Genomic DNA, 21,543 nt, shown 5'->3' with positions numbered 1-21,543 from the left:
GTACAAACACAGAGCAAAAAGATGGTCCCTGCCCCAAGGAGCTTATTAACTACTTCATCTGCACCACACCCCTGTGAGGAACATAGGTACCCCATTCTACAGCTGGGGAGTCTAAGAGTTAGAGGTTACGTGACTTTTCCAAGGTCCCTGAGAAGTCAGTGTCAGAGCTGGGGGCAGATGTAGCCTAGTAGTGGCTCAAGAACTGTACTTATCCTATTTGTATCTATGGAATACATGTGGGTGTGGTATAAACTGTTATCAGCATGAGTCTGGGCTGAATGTCTGAGTCACGAGAGGAGAATCCAGGGGTGGGTGATGGCATTCTTTTAAACAGACGCTGAGAAAACCTTTATGCACTTTCACGTTGTTTGCAGCTACTCCACATCACAGGAAAACTCCCTAGGGAACAGGCTGGAGAGTTTGTGAACATGTTCTGGGGACTAGATTTTACATTCCTCCATCTGAAAAGCCAGATGCCTTAATTAACCAGGGCCTGATTTTCACGGGTGCTCAGCATCCAGAGCTCCAGCAGCTTTCAGCGTCAGCGATCAGCACTTCTCAGAAAGCAGGTCCCATGAGTCCCTGCAGACAGGGTACAGAGGGAGTCCAACTTTTCTATACCGAAATATGTGATGACTACAGAACTTGAAATGTTGGACCTTTCCAGGCCTAGAAGCAAGTATTGGTCCCTCAGTGAGAATTTGGGAGTCTTTATTTTCTGGTGGGAAAAGTGTCCAATTTCTAAGCCACAAAAGACTTTGGGCTTCACTCTTGTGATGTTTAAATGCAGAAAACCTGTTAGTGGCCCAGGGCTGAATTCTGCCTGTTCAAGACCTCAGGCAATGGGAAATTCTATATAATTTCCTGTACTTCTCCCCCGAGTAGTACCCCTCCCCCCTCAACAAATGCACACAATGCATTATTAACCTATGGAACTCTCTGCCACAAGATATCACTGAGGCCAAGAGCTCAGTCGGATTCAAAAGAGGCTTGCACATTTATACGGCTTATGACCGCATCTCTAATGGCATTAGGCAGGGTAAATAGATATGGTTAAGAGTTATAAGTCCTTCTGTTGCCCGGCCCTAACTGACAGGGGTTGGGGAAGGCACTTCCCTTGAGGGCTGGTTATGCGAAAGTTGCACTCGAAGGGGCTTCTTGCATCTTCCTCTAACACAGCTGGTGCTGGCAGAGACCAACTAACCCAGCCTCTACCTGAAGCCCTGGCCTGATTTGGTAGAGAAATTCCCAGGCCAGATTCTTTTCTGGTGTAAGCAGATGGAACGCTATGGAAGTCAGTGGAGCGCTGCCCATTTACAGCAGAGAATTTAGTCTCCTGAGAGAGAAGGAGGAAGCATTTCCCTGGCCAGCTAGTTTATTTGGAACCAGCGACAGGGCTCAGATAAATCCGGGGGAGACGGATCAGCAGGCAGGGAGGAGCTGGGTGAGTGAACAAAGTCAACAAGAAGTATTAGCCCCTTATTCCCAATCACTGATCACTGCCCTAGAGAAACCAGGCATGTGCCTGTCTGCAAGTTAAACATGCCAGAGGCGGAGAAAAGCTGTGTCTTGTGGTCTTATAAGCAAAAGAGTAAAGACACAGTGGTTAGTATGGGAGACAGGACCTGAAGGAGCCTTTGAGAGCCATACACAGGTGCCCCATGCTGACCCCTGCCCCTCGTGAGAAGCAGCAGCTGCAGCTGAGATACAGCTGAGCCATTAACAGCTTAATTCAATCCAGCTACAGACCTCGGTTCAACCCTTTATCTTTGATGCTTAGAGGCATTTCAACCCACAGTCCTTGCTGTTAAGACGACCCAGCTCAAAATACCAGGCCTCTCACTTCAGGCCTGGTCCAAAGCCCAGGGAAGACGCCCGTTGAGTTCCGTGGGCTTTGGGTGAAGCCTACGCTGCTGTCAGTCCGTCACAGCTCCCCCGAGACAACGGAGTCAGCCCAGCAGAGAGCTGGTGTGGGAGGGAAGCCAGGCCCCGTGAGCCACGTCTCCTTGGGACGCGAGGGCCACGGAACATCCATGCACAGCACACAGGAGTTTGCTTCCCCGTGACGTTTTGTTCATGAAAGAAACAATTTAATTCTTATTGTTGCAGACACCACCAAGCTGAAAACCATCAAAACCACAGCATGTAACCATGCCCATGCCAGCCGTCCTGCTAACCCCTGACCATTCTGGGGGATTCTTAGTGTAATATCGGGGATAATGGAATCAGAGTAAAGCTCTCAGCTGGAGGTACTGGGCCAAATCCTCAGCTGGAGGTACTGGACCAAACCCTCAGCTGGTGTAAATCAGCAGCGTTCCATTAGGCTGTACTCATCTGCAGCACCGGACGATTGGCCCGCTAATTGTAAGGGAATTTGTTTGACTGAAGGGAAAGCTCCTCCTTGCTTTTAAGGCACTCCATCCTGCCTCCCAGCCACCATCTCGTTTTCTGGCCTTCCCTGTCTCCCTCTGGCTCCTCCTCAATCCTTCACACGACCTCAGAGTGTCACTGAGAGAGCCTTCTTGTCTGCAACTCCTGTTGTCTGGGGCTGCTGCCCCTTAGCTCTTCCTGAATCATTTGTCCTGGATTGCTTCCCATATTTGTGGATGGAGCTGGTCAAAAAAATGGACACAATTCTGAAAGATTCCAGGGACATTTTTTCCCCATTTCTGTCCAAGTTTTCCGACCAGCTGTATTTACAAAGCTCTTAACTGCTCTCCTTCCTTGTAATTCTTTTACTCTGCCAAGAATTCTGAGCTCTAGCTTCTCTGAAGGGCCCCGTACAGAAGTAGGGATTCTATTGCGCACAATGCCACTTCTGTTTAAGTCACACAATCCGTGTACCCTGTACAGTTTATCTCAAGAATTAGTTATTTGCATTACTGCAATGCCCAGGAGACCCAGACATGGATCAGGACCTATTGCACTGGGCGGTGTGCAGACACAGATCCAAAACAGGATGGTCCTGATCCCAAAGAGTTTGCAATTAAGTAAACTATTTATATTGGTAACCACACCAACAGTAATAATAAATAATAATACCAACACCAAGCTCTTATATAGCTCTTTTCGTCCATGGATCTCTAAGTGCTTTACAACGAAGGTCAGTATCATGGTAAATTGAACAGATTTATTTAAAGGGACACAACTGATTAGACTTAATTTACACTTAAATGTACTGAGCTGTGAAAGAAAGGGATGTTTCTGGCATACCAGAGAGCTGACTGATCTAGCCCTCTCTTGGTCTTGACAGCTACCCAGTTCTGAAAACTAAAAAGCGATCCCCAAATACACAGCCACACTAGCATAATGACTTGTAATCCCTAACAGTGAGCTCCACCAGGCTATGGCCGAGCACCCTAGGTAAGACATGGGAGGTAGCTGTTCTGCACTGCTCGGGACTGGTGGGGCCTCGGCTGGAGTACTGCACCTAGTTTTGGACAGCACACTTTAAAAAGGATGTGAAAAACTGGAGAGAATCCAGAGGAGAGCAACAAACACGATAAAAGGCTCAGGAAACCTGACCTGTGAGGAAAGGCTGAACGAACAGGGCGTGTTTAGACCACATCTACACTAGCGAGCTTACCGCGGCGCAGCTGTACCGATGCAGAGGTGCTGCTGTCAGATCGCTCACACAGCCGCTCTGCGCGGGCGGGCGAGCTCTCCTGTCGACATCATAAAACCACCTCAACAAGCAGTGGTGGCCACGGCGGCAGGAGACAGCGCTGTGCACACAAGCGCTTATGCCGGCACAACTTATATCATTGGGGGGGGGGGTTTTTCACACCCCTGAGCGACAAAAGTTTCGCCAACATTAGTGGTAGTGTAGATATCGCCTCAGTCTTGAGAAGAGAGGGCTCAGGAGGGACCTGATAACAGTCTGCAAATATCAAAGGGATGTCATAAAGGGGACAATGGTTCTCCATGACTACCCAGGGTAGGACAAGGAGGAATTGGCTTAGTCTGAAGCAAGTTTTTAAGAACAGATTAGACAGAAGACCTCTCTGGGATGGGCCTAGGTATACGTAATCATGCCTCCTCAGTGGCGAGGCGCAGGGAATGGACTAGGTGATCTCTCAAGTTCCCTTCCAGCCCGGCACTTCTGTGACATTATCGCCCCGCAAGGTAAGAAGGGGAAATAAGAGTTATTTGAGTGGTTTAAAACTAGAGCGCTTTGTCCTGTCAAGATCATACCATAAGGAACAACCCTGACCTGGTCAGGGAACAGAGCGAGGGGGTGACGAGGCCGTTTACAGCATGCGAAGAGGCTAATCCAGGGTCTGAGCTCTGATCCCACAGTGCTTACACAGGCATCCACAAAGTGATTTCATCTCGCAAACAGAGGAAACTACAGGAGAAGCTGATCGACAGCTCCCAGAAGGAGGAAAATATGCGTAAGAGCCACAGACCCACTGGGCACCTTGTACTCATTGGGAAAGCGAACGTGTTCAGTGGTGCCACGTTTTCTCCTTCAAGTTGTGAGACACAGGTTCACATTCAGTCCTACAGTACCTGCTCCGACAAGAATTCCTAAGATTCCAGGGTGGTGGGACAAGACGACCCCAGAGCTGTTTCCGCCCATGCGATAGCAAACGTGCTGTCCTTCAGTCGGGAGGTAACTAGGGGCAGCTCTGCATCAACCAGTGGTTTAAGTGCCACCTTTGGTCCTAGAGGTTATGGCAATAGCCACATTACAGATCAATTAGCCAGATACCGAAAACCAAACTATGCTATTTCCTATTCAGTGGTTCTATCCTCAATCCCCCACCCCAGCCACACACACACGTTTTTAAGTCAGAGTAACAGCAGAATTACAGTACTCTGGATCCACACTGGAGTTAGTGAGGTCAGAGTCTGGTCCATAGACTCTACAAATATCCGAATGGAAAATTTATCAACAACAATTTCCTTGTCACATAGCACCAGTGTGAAGTTATTTCAAGCGTAAAATATTTCTAGCAAAGAACTGCCCTATTTAGTAAATCATTGTGAATCATTGATTTACTTCAAATGAGAATCTGATGAATAACCTCATGCTTTTTAATGCCACCTAAGAAAGTTACTGGGGAATTCATCAGTAAAATGTGTCCCATAGATCTTTCATACTGTGTTAAAAAGACCACTCATATACATTCTGCTCAGTTACACTGGGGTAAATCCAGAATAACTCCATCGAAATAAGCAGAATTACTGTGGTGTGGAGAACAGGACTATTATGATCAGGTACACTGGTGTATATCGGGGTATCTCTGTGAAGGCAATGTGTGGTCGCACTGATGTAAAACCAGATCAGATCCAGCAGATTCAGTAACCTAACACAGCAAGTCCTGAGTTAAGTGACCGTCCAAAGGCGCAAACAGATGTGTGCCTTCAACTAAAGGTCGAAGAATACTGCCCTGAGACTACATGGAGATAGCTGGAGGTAGTCGCTAAAGACAGGGAAGAGTCTATTTGACAGTGGACCTTATGCGAGCTCCTACTGTGCCAGGTTGTCCGAAGTGTTCTCAACATAGCAATGCGCTCAAAAACCAGCTCTGAAATCACCAAACCGGGCAATGTACTTACTGAGCTGTAGAGATATCCCTCGCCATTCATGGCGACGTAGAGACCTGCCTTCACCCCCTGGATCGCCACCACACGAAGGCCCACGGGAATTAGATTGAAGAGGGCTGCAGTTGGAAGAAGAACAGGAGAAAGCAACTGTTACTGAAGGTCACCTTTCCATGTGGCCCATGTTCCCTGTTTTCATTGGCAGCTAGTGCCCCTCACCCCTTTACACAAGAAGCAGAGTTACAAACATCTCCAGGGATTTGAAGTACAGGGAAAAGTCTGTAACTTGCTTTCAAGGGTCACCTCAGGGTGGGTTGTAAAAGTTCCAGTTCTCACTGTATCCCAGAAACCTGCAGCCCATCATCCATCTGGTCACTGCTAGCCAAGGAATAAAGACTCTCAGGAGGAGCCAACCTGGACTCCGGTGTCTCCATGATCTGAGTCCTCTGTGCCTTCTGGAAGTGGTGCCAGGCAGCAGGAAAGGACAAGACCCTTCAATGCCCCATTTTACTGCCATCCTATTGATTTAAGCATCGCAGCCACTTCCTCCCCAATATGCTACAAAAGGTAACTATTGCTGGATGCCACACAGCCACTCGGACTCAGAGAGGCGACCTCTCTCTCACGCACGATGGCATTTTTGCTATTATTTGTAACGTAACAGGATCGGAAAGGCTGCTGGCATTATTATATGAAATGTTGATGCATTAATTGTTTCTACTATTGCTACCTGTAATAGGGGCAGCACTGAGATACCCCAGCTGAGATCAGGGCCCCATGGTGCTGTAGTTGGGGTCTGTAGGTGCTACTCTATGCACAGTAAAAGCCAGTCTCCGCCCCAGAAAGCTTACAGTCTAGATAGACAAGACAGAGGCTGGGAGAGAACATAGAACCACAGAGAGGTGAAGTGATTTGCTCAAGGATCTTACAGGAGGTCAGCCGAAGAGCTAACAACAGAACCCAGGTCTTCTGAATGACTGCCGGGTGCCCTGTCCATTAGACCACACTGCCTCTCCCCACTAACCAGCAACATTTCAGAAACCTCTACCAGTGGCTCAGTCTAGCTTTTCCAGAACCACATAGATACTGCCCAGTGTCTCATGACCTTCTCCTGCCAGGAACGAGTCCAAGTTAGGGATTGTCCCTCTCCAGGAGTATAGAACTCCTCCCACCTGTTTGCCTGGAGGAGTGAGAAAATATCAGATCTTACACACATCACTTTTGTGGGAGTTAGTACTGACTCTCCTAAACCTTGGACTAGGGTAATTATGGGGGCAGTGGGGAGACGAATTAGCAAACACTTCACTGGTAGCTTGTTTTATATTTATTCACTCATTCATTCAAAAGGCGTCTGTCTGAAGTTTCTCAAAGGGTTTGGAATGTTCAAATTAGTCTCCGGGGGGATGTATCAGTGGGTAGAAAGCAGGGGAGGTGCTCAATGATCAACAGCATGCCTTTTATCACATGGCTTTGCAGTTTATTGCCTAGCTATTGACATAAGTATACCTAATCATTCAATTTATTTTACAGATAATTGATATAATTGTACAGCTAGTAAATCACTTTGTAAAGTGAGCACAGCACAGTGGGGACTTTGGATGAAAGGTGATATCCAGATGCCAATCATCTTTTTCACCTCCCACTGCCCTGCCCCCTTCTCTCTTGGGAGCCACCTATGCCCCAGCATGCTAATGATTCAGTGTTATTGCGACACAGACTGTTAGTGCTAACCCTGGTTTAACAGAGTGGAATAATTCAGACCCACGTCAGATTAAGTTTACCAAAGAGACTGCTTGCATGCACACGTGCTGGGTAGGACGCCTGGCTTCAGCTGCACCAGGAGAAAACAAGTACAACAACACGCCATAAACCCCAGAGTCTTTTCCACACGAGACCCGGGAGCCAGCTGCAGAGAGGGCGCTTGTTTAGACTGTTTTGCCAGAGAGACAGTTTTCAATGACCTCCTCTCACACACCCTAGTGCAAGCAAGGGGTAACTCCACAGAAGGTCACTGGAGTTGCACAGCTGAATGAGAGACAAATGAGGCCCACGGCATCTGGGAATTATTTGAAGCATTATGGGAAGGCCAGGTACGCCACGACGGCACTCGCCTAGGTCTGCCTAAAGGGTCGGGGGGATAGCCCTCTTTCAGTGGGAAAACAGGCACTAAAGACATGCTGCTGGATGCAGCCCCGTCTCAGCAATCCAGCCTACCAGCCCCACATCTGAAAAGTTCGTGCTGGAATCCCACTGCAGTGACGGCACATGTTTGAGTGGTTTCCTGGAGCGAGAGGACTTCGGTGGAAGTCAGCGTCTAAAGTGCAGCCAGGGTCTAAGGTGATGCTGAAGTCACCATGCTCGGGATTGGTGCCGGTTTGCCTGTTCACTTCTCACTGGTGTAACTACCTCAGTGTCGGGCAAACCCTTCATGCAGGCTCCTCGTGAGCCATTCCCTTATCGAGGCAAGTTTTTATTGCCAGACCTTTGGTACAACAGCGATGCTCCAAAGCCTCGTTTAATTAACAAGTCTATTTATAAGCAACCCCCCACCGCTCCCCTTTTTTAAAAAACTGAAAAATGGAGCATATCACTACAGATAATGAAAGCAAACGGCCGTCATTATTCACTCCCTACAGCTAATTCGTTTTACATAGAAAACTTGCCTCGCAGACCATTCTTTTGAGGGACAGCACCCAAGATCAATAAGCCAGACTATCCCCACAGAAACCTATCAGTGTTTTGAATAATTCCCTCCCACTCCCCAAGGGCCAGCCCCCACCCACAGGGTAAATCATATACTATTCCGTGTAAAGGCACCACGGGATTACACAGCAGGTGGGCAAATCCGGGGAAAGGGAGGTGGCAGAGCTGTTCTGGAAGGAATTCCTACAAGAGCACAGGATGCCAGGCGGGCCTCAAGACTGTTTTTGTGACTCAAATGTGTTTATATTCAGGGTAAGAAGCTAGAGATTTTTTACCTTCGTATCAGTCCAGAACAAGGATTTGAAACTGAAAATCCCAGCACGGCCAGGCAGACTGGAAGCAGTCCTGTTGAAGTCATTGGGCCCGATTCTCCTTTCAGACTGGAGTAAGCCAGGGGAAGTCAGCGAGGCAGTTACCCCATTGGCATCAATGGAGCTATGCTGATTTACCCCACTTGAGGATCTAGCTCAAATAATTTAGACAAGTGGAAAAGTGGACTGAGACAAGAATGAGGCCCGTTGTGTGACCCAGATTCTCAGCTGGTATGAACGGGAGTAGATCAATCAAAGGATCCATGCTGATCTACACCAGCTGGGGGTTTGGTCCTGTGAGTGCAAGAAAAAGCATTTACATGGAATACACTATGCAGGGGATCTCATTCACCCCTCTGTTACAGCGGAATTATGCTGGCATATCAATGGGTAAAACAGTTCGGATACAGAACTGAGGTCCTGGAGTCATGAACCAGGCCCAGAGAGCGATATTGATCAGTCTACTAAAAGATTATGCCAAGCAAAGGGAAAAAAAAATCAACACTGCATAAATGGTGAGAGGTGACCCTACCAATCCTGCTGACCAAATTCAGGGTAATAACACGATGATATCATAACACAGATCTGGGCCTAGGTTCTCTTCTTATATTTGGGGTAACCCCACTGGCTTCAATGGAAACACTTTTGATTTACACCAGTGTCAGTGTGAAAAGAATCTATCCCACGACTTTTAGCTCGATGGCGTCACTTTAGCCCCATGGCCTCGGCAGCAGATGCACTAAGTGTTGTTTTGCTGGATGCCGGTTCAAATGGAGCTTGATCTTGGCTTCTAACTGTATTAAAAAAAAACCAAAAAAAACACCCCAACCTCCTGTTTCCCCAGGAACAGAAACACGAAGTGGCACCAGATAGATCAATTAATTTTAAAATAGTTTAAATATTAGCAGTCCCTCTTATTTAAATAACTGGATTTTCATTACAAGTTTTAATTACATCGGACGTGTAGAAGGGACGTGTCTCGTTTCATTTTAAATGTTTATCTTGCCAGAGTAAACCCACATAGTATATTCCATGTAAAATCAGCTCCCTTTGCTAAGGCTAATCAGCTTGCCCCAACAAAATGCAAAGTGGTGATGTATGGCACATCGCGTTCCTGTACGTGTTTCAATTACAGACTCCGTGCAGCGTCCATGTCGATTGTCCCCCCGCATCCTGCCAGGTGAGAGTGAATCAGGCACCACGCTTTGGATACGGGTGTGCGTTTTGTCTCCTACAGTGTGAACTTCAGCCCTGAGCAGAAGAGGCACAGGCCGCCAAGCACCGCGCCAGTCCCATTACGTGACCCAGATTTTCTGAAGCGCCCACAAGGTTTGGGTGTCCAGCTTGATTGTCAAGGGTGCTGAACACCCATGGCTCCTGCTGGACTTCAAAGGGAGCTGCGAGTGCTCAGCACCTCGGAGAATCAGTCCCACCTTGTCTCAAACTGGGCACTCAAAATTAGCGGTCATTGCTGACTATCTGGGCCTAAACCCTGGTCCGGCCCTCTGCACAGCAGGAGTACCATCAGTGCGGTCTCCCTTGCCAGTCTGGGCCACTGCAGGGCAGCTCTCCAACATTTACCTAGATTCATCTGAGTTTCAGTTTTACCCCTTATTTTCTTGTCCCATCCTCACTGACTGATGAGAACAATTAATCCCCGTCTTCTCTCCCAGTCCTGGGCATGTGTGATGACGGATATGCCTTCTGAGCCTTCTTTTCCCCTGACTGAGATACCTAATTGCCTTAACCTCTCCCATAAGTCACAGGGCCCAATCCTGCAACCCTTACTCACGGGAGTAGTCCTTGCTCACACGAGCAGACCCACTGATGTCCTCCCATGAGTCTGGGCTGCTTGCAAGTACGGGCTGCAGGACCAGCCTCTTCACTTCTCAGTCCTATTCGCATTGTACGGCAGTGGCTACAAAACCCTAAGGACCTGAGTGTTTCATCTCTTTCATCCTCTGATGTAAGGCAGGAGGAGCTTCCCTGAAATCAAAGGCCCTACACAGTGGTAAAACCCCAGTGAGAGAGCAGAATCGGGCCCTATCCCTTACAGCGAGCTACTGCTGGGTACAGCCTTTGGATTGGGGGCAGGGGGGGTTCTTTGTTTTCAATAAGGGATGTTTCCCAAACCTTCCGTTATTTCAGCTGCTGGCCTCTGCCAGCATCACCCCATGACCTGGCTCCCGAAGCAGAAGGTAGGACTCTGGCTGTGCTCGAACCGTGGCTGAACGGAGGAGAATAAGTGCCCTACTCGTGTTAAACGTGCTACTCCTGCCACGGTGACCCTGCCGACCCGTCGCCGTTTTGGGCACAGCGTCACGTCACCGACTGCTATTCAAACGGTGCTCTAGTCTGAGGGCTCCCCGCTGCCCCCAGGAGGCTGCCTGTGGAACTGCTGCCTAGCCAGTATTGGAGCCAACAGGCCCCACTGACAGCTCCAACCCTGCAGTCTTTACTCAGGAAGGGCCTCCAGGGGGTTCGCTAGGAGTTCTGTCTGAGGAAGGATGACAGGATTGATCCCCGGATTAAGCAGACTGGATTATCCCTCCATAAGAGTACGTCTACACTGCTGCTGGACACGTGCTTCCCGGCGCGGGGAGACCGAGGCATCCTAGCGCTGCTCAGGCTAGCACGCTCAAAGTAGCAGCGTAAGCGGGGATAGCGTGCATGGCCGCTCGGGCTAGCCACCCAAGGACAAACAGGCCTGGGTCCCCGGGCACGTATGTGGGTGGCTAGCCCAAACCGCTGTCCAGGCTACCCCGAGCTATCCGGCTATTTTCAGCGCACCGGTTCAAGCACAGCCAGTACATGTGTCTGCCTGCCCTGGGAAGCACCCTCCCAGCTGCAATGTGGGGGACTTTATCTTTGTCGAGCCCCCCTCAAAGATCAGCTTCTGCTCCGACTATTAACAACTGAGAACTCCCGTCCCTTTGGGAATGTGCCAGCCGTGACATCCTTCTGCGAACACTCCTGCAGATTTCAGACTCCCAGCACGGGGACAAGGTTCAGCCCTGCCCTAGCTGATGCAGTCAGTGAGAGCCATCTGTGTTGCCCTCTCAGAAGGGCTCCTGAGTCCCACAGAGAGGGCAGAGCTGATGCCACAGATGGCACTTTGCATCTCCTCCGGGGCCTAATCCTTCAGAGTGGTCCCAACGGAAGCTGAGGGCACCCAGCACCTCCCAGGACAAAAATGTTTTGTGCCCTTTCTTGCAGAGGGCAATGGGCCACTGGGGAGTGCTGACATCCAGCGTGGTCTCCCGCCAATGACAGCGGCTTGCTGACTGCTGCATGAAAAAATTCAGCATCAAACTTGGCCCCGGACCTTGCCATCTATTGAAGGGTTTGGGTAACTTCTGCCAGCCTCTGAGTGGGAGGTTCTCAGAGGAAACTTCCCTGGAGACAGGTTGTCTCATCACTGCCCACTGCAGGGTCTCTTCAGAAGCAGCTGATAACGGCCATGGTCAGAGATGGGGTACTGGAACGGACAGATTCTTGGTCTGATCCAGTCTGGCAATTCCTGGGTTCCTAAGTCTAGTTAGGTTTTAGATGTTTTCCTTGAAGATCACTTTCCTTTTATCCCTGAAGGAAACAATCCCTACATCCTTCTCCCACATGCATAGCATCTGCGCAAATATCACTCCTCTCTCTTCTGGCGAGAATTCAAACCACGCGTTTTTATTCTTCTCCACACCCCAGATGGTTGGTGTAGCGTTAGAGAGAGGCGGGGGGGAAAAAACAACAATGTGTGAAAACAATAAAGGAGAGATTTAAAGGGGAAGCGCCGATGGAAATAAACGGCTGAGAGCAGCTGGCTTCTTCCTAATTTGATCTTTTCAAAAATGAAGGCTTACAAGTGAGACCCACTAGGTGATGCATTTCATTTATCATCGGGTTGCAAAGAAGGCTAATTTTCCTTACTGTAGTCGCTGTTTTCGTCCTTGGTCCCATCAATCGTACCATCTGGGTGCATCTGCAAGAAGTATTCCTGCTGGCTGAATAACCTTGTCACAATTCCTTTCAGCTGGGGTTCTACAAAGATAATAATAAGTATTAGATACACAAAATATACCAGAAGTGGCAAGAGACGTCAGTTGCTCAGCTACTGTAAACTCCTAAGTAAATAAACCAGGATTCTGGTAGATAACTTCCTGTGGTTCCTTGCACGTTGGATTGTAAAGCAGGCATATAAAATGGAGCTCAGGCGAGTAGGTAAATAGAAAATACACCAATAGTATAGTACAGGGTTAAGAATTTAAGAAAATTCATTTAGAAGAGCTGCCTTATTGCAAGTCATATACATCCTCCTAAGCAAGTGCCAATGAACCCTTTAGACTATTCCATCATGAATAAACCACAGGGGCTCTCAAATTGTGGGTCGGGACCCCATTTTAATTGGGTCACCAGGGCTGGCATTAGATTTGCTGGGGCCCAGGTCCAAAGCTGAAGCCCGAGCCCCACTATGTGGGGCCAAAGCCAAATTCCGAGGGCTTCAGCTCTGGGCAGCAGGGCTCAGGTTACATGCCCCCAGGGTTGTGAGTTCAATCCTTGAGGGGGCCATTTAGAGATCAGGGCAAAAACTGGGGATTGGTCCGGCTTTGAGCAGGGAGTTGGACTAGATGACCTCCTGAGGTCCCTTCCAACCCTGATATTCTATGATTCTAACCCGGGGCAGCAAACTCGGGCTTTGGTTCCCACTCCTGGGGTCATGTAGTAATTTTCGTTGACAGAAGGGGGTCGTGGTGCAAGGAAGTTTGAGAACCGCTGACATACCATCTCTTTACCAGAAAAGCTGGTTTAGAAATAATGTACGGAGTTAATAAAATTATATTAATAATATGATTATAAATTAATATGAATAAAAGCAAGTTACTAGTGACTTAATAGGAAATATCCCCAGTGCAGTATATCATGATGTAATCAGTTTCATGACTTTGATGCACCGAGTGAGATTGTTTAATAAGCCATTATATAACTCTGGTCAGGCTGTGTCAGTGTTTCCATCAGGAGCCCCTGTTTCCAACAGTTTACCACTGGGCTGTACAAATTTCCTTTGAGAATGACACGAAGAGCCCAGAGACACTGCATTCCTTTTGCAGACAGTGTGCGCGTGGACATCTCTGGGAGCTCTGAATGCAGGAGGACAGCAGGAGCAGAGAGTTAGTGTGAAAGGGCTCAGCTTAAAACCATGTTGCCAATTCAAGAAGAGAAAAGCATCATTTTATAGTTTGCGGCAGGAATGGCATTTTAGAACTGGTGAACGTGATCTTCTACGCCACTGTGCTTAACAGAGTGACTGTGGAATGTTAATTCTAGGCAGGGTTCCTTGGTATAATGCTGGTGCTCCTCTGAGAAAGAGGTAGGAAGAAGATGATCATTAAAAAATTATACCGTGGTGTTTAGAGTTTGCCAGAACGATGTCCCTAGACCACCAGTTACCCATTACCTCATGCTGCAAATGGGGACACCATTATATTGTCAGGTACATGTGTCACTGCAGTAATATCAGAGACAAGTGCCCCTGATTCCTAGTCTCATTACAAATCTGACAAACCTTATGTCAAGCTTGGCTCAAGGTTCAACATTTATGAGCTTTCTGGCCAATCCTGGCCTAGTTTGGAGTCGGTTTGGGCTGATTTATGGTTTTGAGTGGTAATGAGATGGGTCCGTTTCCCCATCAGCTGAGTTTTAGCTGGAGTTTTTGGGTCCAGCCCAATCCCCAAATTCACAGAAAACTGAAAAGAACTAAGCTGCCAACAAAAGTTGCCAAGTTTCTCACAGCCCTAATAAAATCTGATCACCATGGCGTTCCTTGGGTTGCCTTTGCTTTCTGGTTTCCTCTGACATACGCGGGCGGAGAAGGACCTCCCGTCACAGGGGGCACGTTCTATACACGAGGGGAAACCCTGCCTGGCACATTCCAGAGCTGCCATCTGCACTGTGGCTTTCGCACGCTATGTTTGGGTTGGAGCTTCTCAGTGAAGCAGTGGGATTTTGATCAGCCCGGTTACGTCTCAGGTAGGCATCTGGACCTTCGGATGTTTACACCTGAACTAAATCCTAAACCCCTGAATGCTCAGACCTGCACACAACACGCATAAGCTTGGTATTCTCTTAGGGAGATTCTCCCCACAACCCAGAATAGTTTTTTGGAGGGGGGGGGGGGGCTTAGGAATATGTTAGCATGGGATGAGACAGAGGGTGACCTCTGAGTCCCACACTGAGTCTCTCCCCTTCTGTTTGAAAGCTCTTGGATTTCTTGCAGTTTACTCATCATTACTCACACCTGCCTCCCGCTGATTTAACAGCCCCGGGCACAGAAAGCTTCTGTCTGACTACCTGACTACAGAACAGGTGTAAGTAGCTCTAGCTAGTGCTGGCTCCCCCATGTGGCCTGGCCAAGGCATCACAAGCATGATCTGGGGGCAACAGCCCCAACTGTGGAAGGCAGGCAGGCTGAACGGACCCTTTGTTGGTTGACCTATCTACTGAGGACGCCAGCAGAGGAGACGGGGAGAGTTAAGGACATTTTAACTGGGAGCCAGGATATGACCACCCACTTCTTTGGCACAGGTCATCAAACAGCCATCAGATGGTAACTGCACCAGTTACTAGCATCCAGGGAATGGATTGGAGCTGCTGGCCCAAAGGCAAACTGCAGCCCCTGGTTTTAAGCAGACTCCCTGCTTGTGTGAACCTGAATTTGGCCATATATTTCGGTGTCGTTTCCTCTTACAGCAACAAAGATTGAACAGGTAATTGTATTGCAGCTTTCTCGAGTGCCGCTGCCCCTTACGCGGCAGTAATTTTCAGGAAAGACTGTTCGTTCGTGGGAAATACATCAAAGGCAGCACATCATCCAATTAAGGTGGGGGAAATGTCTGAATAAATCAGAGCAAGAGGCAGCTCATGTGTCAGACAATAAAACAACATGAGACGGTCTGGGAGTTTCGCGAGAGGAAAGGATACCGAAAGATCCTTCAACTCTGGCCAGGCTGGTGATGTGATTTAAAAACTGCACAATCAAACATAGGCTTAATATTGACAGGTTTCAGAGTAGCCGCCATGTTAGTCTATATTTGCAAAAAGAAAAGGAGTACTGCTGGCACCTTAGAGACTAACCAGTTTATTTGAGCATAAGCTTTCGTGAGCTACGATGAAGTGAGCTGTAGCTCACGAAAGCTTATGCTCAAATAAATTGGTTAGTCTCTAAGGTGCCACTAGTACTCCTTTTCTTTTAGGCTTAATATTGTAATTCTCTTATTTGTCCAAAGCTCCTTCAACAATATTGCCCCAAGTTACAAGCACTAAACGAAACATACAGTACTAAGAACAAAATCCAAGCACACACCATGCCTACCTCCAAAAGGGCTCCCCTAATTAGGTTCCTTACCGCAGCTCATGCTTTCCCCAGGGCCTGAACTGAAGTTGACTTTCCTCTCTCAGGTCTCTTATTTTATACCCTGGCGCGGGGGTTCCCAGCTTTCCCTGCTCTTAAAAGGGACAACACACTTCAGCACAAAATCCTTTCCTATCACTGAGCTGCACAACTCTGCACACCCTTCTGTTTTGCTTCCAGATCCGCTTTCCTGCTCTGTGAAAATGGAATGGGATTGATGTGGCCAAAACATGCTCCTCAGTGACTTGGCTTGCAGCACTCATGCTCTAGTGCGGCAAAGCAAATGCATTTAAAAAGACAAACTTTACCTCCCCTTATTTCACTGTATCGATGGAATAGATTTGAGAAACTCTCTGAAACGAACACCTGGATTCAGATCAGAGTGCGACAGGGAAGAAACCCCATAAAGACCAAACCATGGATAGGGCAGCAGAGACTTAGCAATGTTCTCATTAAAAGGAAGGCAGTGTACACCTTTGTGGAGCGACTGTTTGAAACACTTTGAAATGGCAAGTGTCGATGCTGAAGTAATAGCCCTTAATGACCAAGACAGGTGCTCTGTTACCGAGAGTAAACACAAGGCACAGAGCCCACTCTGCCTCCAGATGCACCATTATTAATTATGTGTATTACAGTAGCACCCACTCAGACTGGAGCCCCATTGTGCTAGGCGCTGTACACACACATGGAGAGAGTCCCACTCTGAAAATCTTACACTCGAACTAGTCAAGAGACAAAGAGGGCAGGAGGAAAAACAGGATCACAGAGAGGGGAAGGGACTTTCCCAAGGTCCCCTAACAGGTCAGGAACAGAATCCAGGTCTCCTCAGACCCAACCCAGCACCCTACCCACTAGATCACACTGACATGTTTGGTTTACACAGCTCTGGGGTCTCCCATTAGATAAGAGACTTCACCTACATCAGCCTTACCCCCTCTCACAAGCATTGAGAATATTGCAGTCTGTCAGTGCTACGGGTCTCGTTTAACCCCATCCCTCACCCACTGCGTGTGGTGCTCACCAGCCTGTCTGCTGGTTCTCAGAGCCCCATGATCAGGTGACTGCCCTGTACAGCTGTCAGTTTCCTATCAGTGCATTAGTCTATATTTAGGGTTCCCTGCCCTCCTTGAGTGCATGGGAATCCCAGAGAAGGCAACGGGATTTCTGTGCAGTGAGCGAAGGGAGACTCTTGACCATATGCTATCAGTAGGGCTGCTGCACTTTAGGACACCAAAACTAAGGGCCATATTTTGGCTGCTCTTCTACAGATGCACAGGGATCAGCACCCCCCCACCCTCCCACACACACACACACTTTGCACTCCTCTCCAGCTGCTGGCCAGAATCCTTCACTTCATGTGCCCATGAGAACCCAAAACAGAAAGAGACAAAGCAGGCTGCTCTCTAAAAGCAGAGGTGAAAGAGAGCATCAGTGCTGGCGGAGAACCCCAAAGGGATCGTCTGTGGTGCCCCCTTTGCCCCCCCACCATGGCCATAGCAAACAAAGCCTTGATCTGTCTAACCCATCCACCAGTGGGGAAGAGAGTAAGAACTCTGACCAGTGACACTGGGGCAAACACTTCCTCTTATGGAAAATGCCACTGGATCTCTGATTTGTACATATTGGATTTCTCTATTAATTGAAGTTGAATACAGAATCTACCCGAACAGTGGGAACTGTACGAACTAGAAAACATAAGGAAGATAACTGTGTTTAATACAAAGAGAAGGACGCTCAACCAGGCCACTGTATAACAACACCCAGATGGCGATAGCAAATCACAGCCCACAGCCATTAGTACAAGACAAGCTCATACACAAGAGAATAACTCCGGGGACAAGGAACACCACTCCACTGCCAATCCCCCCAAACCAGCTCAGCCCAGTCCTCCCAGAACAACAGATGCCCCTTGATGTGTGCCCTTAAGGTTAACTAATCTGAGCTCTGCAGGACCATGCTGGGGATCTGAGCACCCGCTGAACTTCCATCACAGAGGACACAATGCCAGGAACCCCATTCCCTGCCAGCTCAAACAGCTTCTCTCATCACAACTCCGTGCTATTGCATTGGGGGAAAGAGGTGAATCAGGCTCCACATCACTTAGTGGTCCAATATCCAAGCAGAGGTGACAGGACCCTGGTTATAGGAGTCACCCAACCACCACCACCCCATACAGTAAACTGCATGGAAGTCAGTTTCTAGCTCAGGAAGATGAAGGGTTAAGTCGCCCTTTCTGGGATTTGAACCATTGGTCCCAAGGAGTCTTGGTGATTCATATGTGATGCTAACATCACTAAGGGCTTGGCTACACTTGCAAGTTACAGTGCAATAAGCAGCCCCAGGGGCCCTAACTGACTCCCCGTCCACACTGGCAAGGCACGTAGAGCGCTCTGACTCCGCGGCTACAGCGCAGCTGGTCTGCACCTCAGCGAGTGGAATAACGTTTGCTGCGCCCCCGCTGGAGCGCCGCAGTGCCAGTGTGGACGAGCTGTTGCATTACTGCGCTCTGATCAGCCTCTGGAAACGTCCCATAATCCCCTTAAGTCAAGTGGCCACTCTTGTCATTGTTGTGAAATCGGCTGCAGGAATGCGGAAATGCCCGTTGAAAGTGCCGTTTCGGAGAAGCCAGCTGCTTACCAGCTCTAAGGAAAAGCAAACATTTACTGTTTGCTTTGAGTGAGTGAGAGAGAGGCAGGGAGGAGGGGAGTCTGAACTTACAAGACAGCATGCTGACACACTCTAAGCACCCCAAAAACCCACTGTCTCTCCCCTCACATACATACAACACACTCCCTGTCACACTCCACCACCCACACCCATTTGAAAAGCATGTTGCAGTCACTTGCATGCCGGGATAGCTTCCCACAATGCACCGCTCCCAATGGCGCTGCAAGTACCGCAAATGTGGCCACGCCAGTGCACTGCAAGCTGTCAGTGTGGACAGACTGCAGCGCTTTCCCTACTGCGCTCTGCGAAGGCAGGCTTAACTCACGGCGCTCTACATCTGCAAGTGTAGCCATGCCCTAAGTAACCCCTCTGGCTCATCTGGCTGGTGCTAAATTCTGCCCCGAAGGTGTCTGCATTTCAGTGGTGGGTGAAGCGATAAGAGGGGGATAAGATAAGATGGGCTAAGAGGGAAGAAAGATCCTTTCATGGATTGAGAGCTGGTTAAAAGACAGGGAACAAAGGGTAGGAATAAATGGTAAATTTTCAGAATGGAGAGGGGTAACTAGTGGTGTTCCCCAAGGGTCAGTCCTAGGACCAGTCCTATTCAACTTATTCATAAATGATCTGGAGAAAGGGGTAAACTGTGAGGTGGCAAAGTTTGCAGATGATATTAAACTGCTCAAGATAGTCAAGACCAAAGCAGACTGTGAAGAACATCAAAAAGATCTCACCAAACTAAGTGATTGGGCAACAAAATGGCAAATGAAATTTAATGTGGATAAATATAAAGTAATGCACATTGGAAAAAATAACCCCAACTATATATACACAATATGATGGGGGCTAATTTAGCTACAACTAATCAGGAGAAAGATCTTGGAGTCATTGTGGATAGTTCTCTGAAGGCATCCACGCAGTGTGCAGGGGCAGTCAAAAAAGCAAAAGGGATGTTAGGAATCATTTAAAAAGGGATAGAGAATAAGACGGAGAATATCTTATTGCCCTTATATAAATCCATGGTAAGGCCACATCTTAAATACTGCGTACAGATGTGGTCCCCGCATCTCAAAAAAGATATATTGGCATTAGAAAAGATGCAGAAAAGGGCAACTAAAATGATTAGGGGTTTGGAACTGGTCCCATATGAGGAGAGATTAAAGAGGCCAGGAGTTTTCAGTTTGGAAAAGAGGAGGCAAAGGGGGGATATGACAGAGGTATATAAAATCATGAGTGGTGTGGAGAAAGTGAATAAGGAAAAGTTATTTGCTTGTTCCCGTAATATAAGAACTACGGGCCACCAAATGGAATTAATGGGTAGCAGGTTTAAAACAAATAAAAGGAAGTTCTTCTTCACTCAGCGCACAGTTAACCTGTGGAACTCCTTGCGTGAGGAGGTTGTGAAGGCTAGGACTATAACAGGGTTTAAAAGAGAACTGGATAAATTCATGGAGGTTAAGTCCATTAATGGCTATTAGCCAGGATGGGTAAGGAATGGTGTCCCTGGCCTCTGTTTGTTAGAGAGTGGAGATGGATGGCAGGAGAGAGATCACTTGATCATTACCTGTTAGGTTCACTCTCTCTGGGGCACCTGGCATTGGCCACTGTCGGTAGACAGGATACTGGGCTGGATGGACCTTTGGTCTGGCCCAGTATGGCCATTCTTATGTTCTTATGATCTCTGTCCTGAGCATTTATGCTCATAGCGCACACACTCAGAAAGTAGATAAAACATATAAATATTTCTGCTGGAAGGTTGCAGAGTAACACTACTTACGCCTTAGACTTCAGAGCAACAATACACAAGAACCCAAAACAGAAAGAGACAAAGCAGGCTGCTCTCTAAAAGCAGAGGCTCGACTACCCTACCTTACTTTAATCTGTCTTTTTCCCCCAGCTCCTCCCCCACCCACATACACACTCTTAAAGTGATATCTTGCAATTCCAACACTGTCCTCAATACAGCACCTGGATAGTGCACTCTGTATTTGTTGCGTCTTGGACTATGAAACTGTTAAGCGTTTGTTTTCTGTGCACTGAAAACTTTAAATACCTAAGGAATCTGCTGCCTCCATGGACAGACAGCCATTGTGTGCGGCAAAGTGCAGACTGTTCAAGAGGAGAGAGACACTGTGTGTGCTCTCAATGGAGACGGAGTTCTGTCTAGAAAAAGAGCAAAGAAGCAAGAACAAAAGTACTCTGGCTGAAAGTCTGTGTCTGAATTCAGTGGAGGGGAAAATGGAGCAATATTATCAAAGATTCCAAATGCAGGATTTCAAACCGGCCTTTCCTGAAACCTGTTGCTCGGCAAAGAACATTCATCCAGCAAAGGGGAGCATTTCCACCGCTCATCGGCACTGGGAGGACACTGAATATCCTTTGTGTCCATGAAACAGTTTTGCCAAGGATGTGACGGCAAACACTCCGAGCCCTGCATTACATCTCGGGAGCACAACTCACCGAAATGTTTTTTAAACATTTGTTTGTGGCAATTAAACATTTTACCCTGGAACTTACACATTCCATTATTCTCATTTTCCTCCATTCAGGCTGCAGCTGTCAGAAGGGGTGGTTGATTTATGACTCACCCAGGCAGCTCCCAGCTCCTTAACACACCAAAACTACCATTCATGTCAGAGCGTAAACGGCTTCTAATTTACTTAAATTAACTGCAACTTCAAAGTGCCATCACAGAAATCACTCTCACCCTCCCCTCCCCTAAAAAGTGATGATTCCAGAACACTTGTTAAAACTAAATAACAGCCACACACCAGGAAAAGAGCTAGTGTCAAACCACAGCGTTAGTGACCGTTTATATGAGCGTATCAAGAAAATCCATCAGTGCACCCAGTGCAGATTGCTATGGTGACAGGCGTCAGCAGCGAACCCTGGGAGAGATGGGAAACAGAGAGAGGA

At 48.0% G+C, this 21,543-nt stretch overlaps 1 protein-coding gene across 3 annotated transcripts in view; it reads right to left on the bottom strand.

The window, feature by feature from the left end:
• Positions 1-21,543, bottom strand: part of FGF12 (fibroblast growth factor 12) — a 271,894-nt gene that overhangs the window by 77,155 nt on the left and 173,196 nt on the right. For all 3 annotated transcript variants that reach the window (XM_074963335.1, XM_074963334.1, XM_074963333.1), the window contains exons 2-3: positions 12,486-12,596; positions 5,566-5,669 (exon numbers count right to left, since the gene is read on the bottom strand). In XM_074963335.1, coding sequence (XP_074819436.1) covers positions 5,566-5,669; positions 12,486-12,596 — 215 coding nt within the window. The remainder of the gene's footprint in view (positions 1-5,565; positions 5,670-12,485; positions 12,597-21,543) is intronic.

Source organism: Natator depressus, chromosome 9 (assembly GCF_965152275.1).
Source record: "Natator depressus isolate rNatDep1 chromosome 9, rNatDep2.hap1, whole genome shotgun sequence".
NCBI lineage: Eukaryota > Metazoa > Chordata > Testudines > Cheloniidae > Natator > Natator depressus.
The sequence above is the reverse complement of the archived record's forward strand: the minus strand, read 5'-3'. Positions and strand labels throughout refer to the sequence as shown.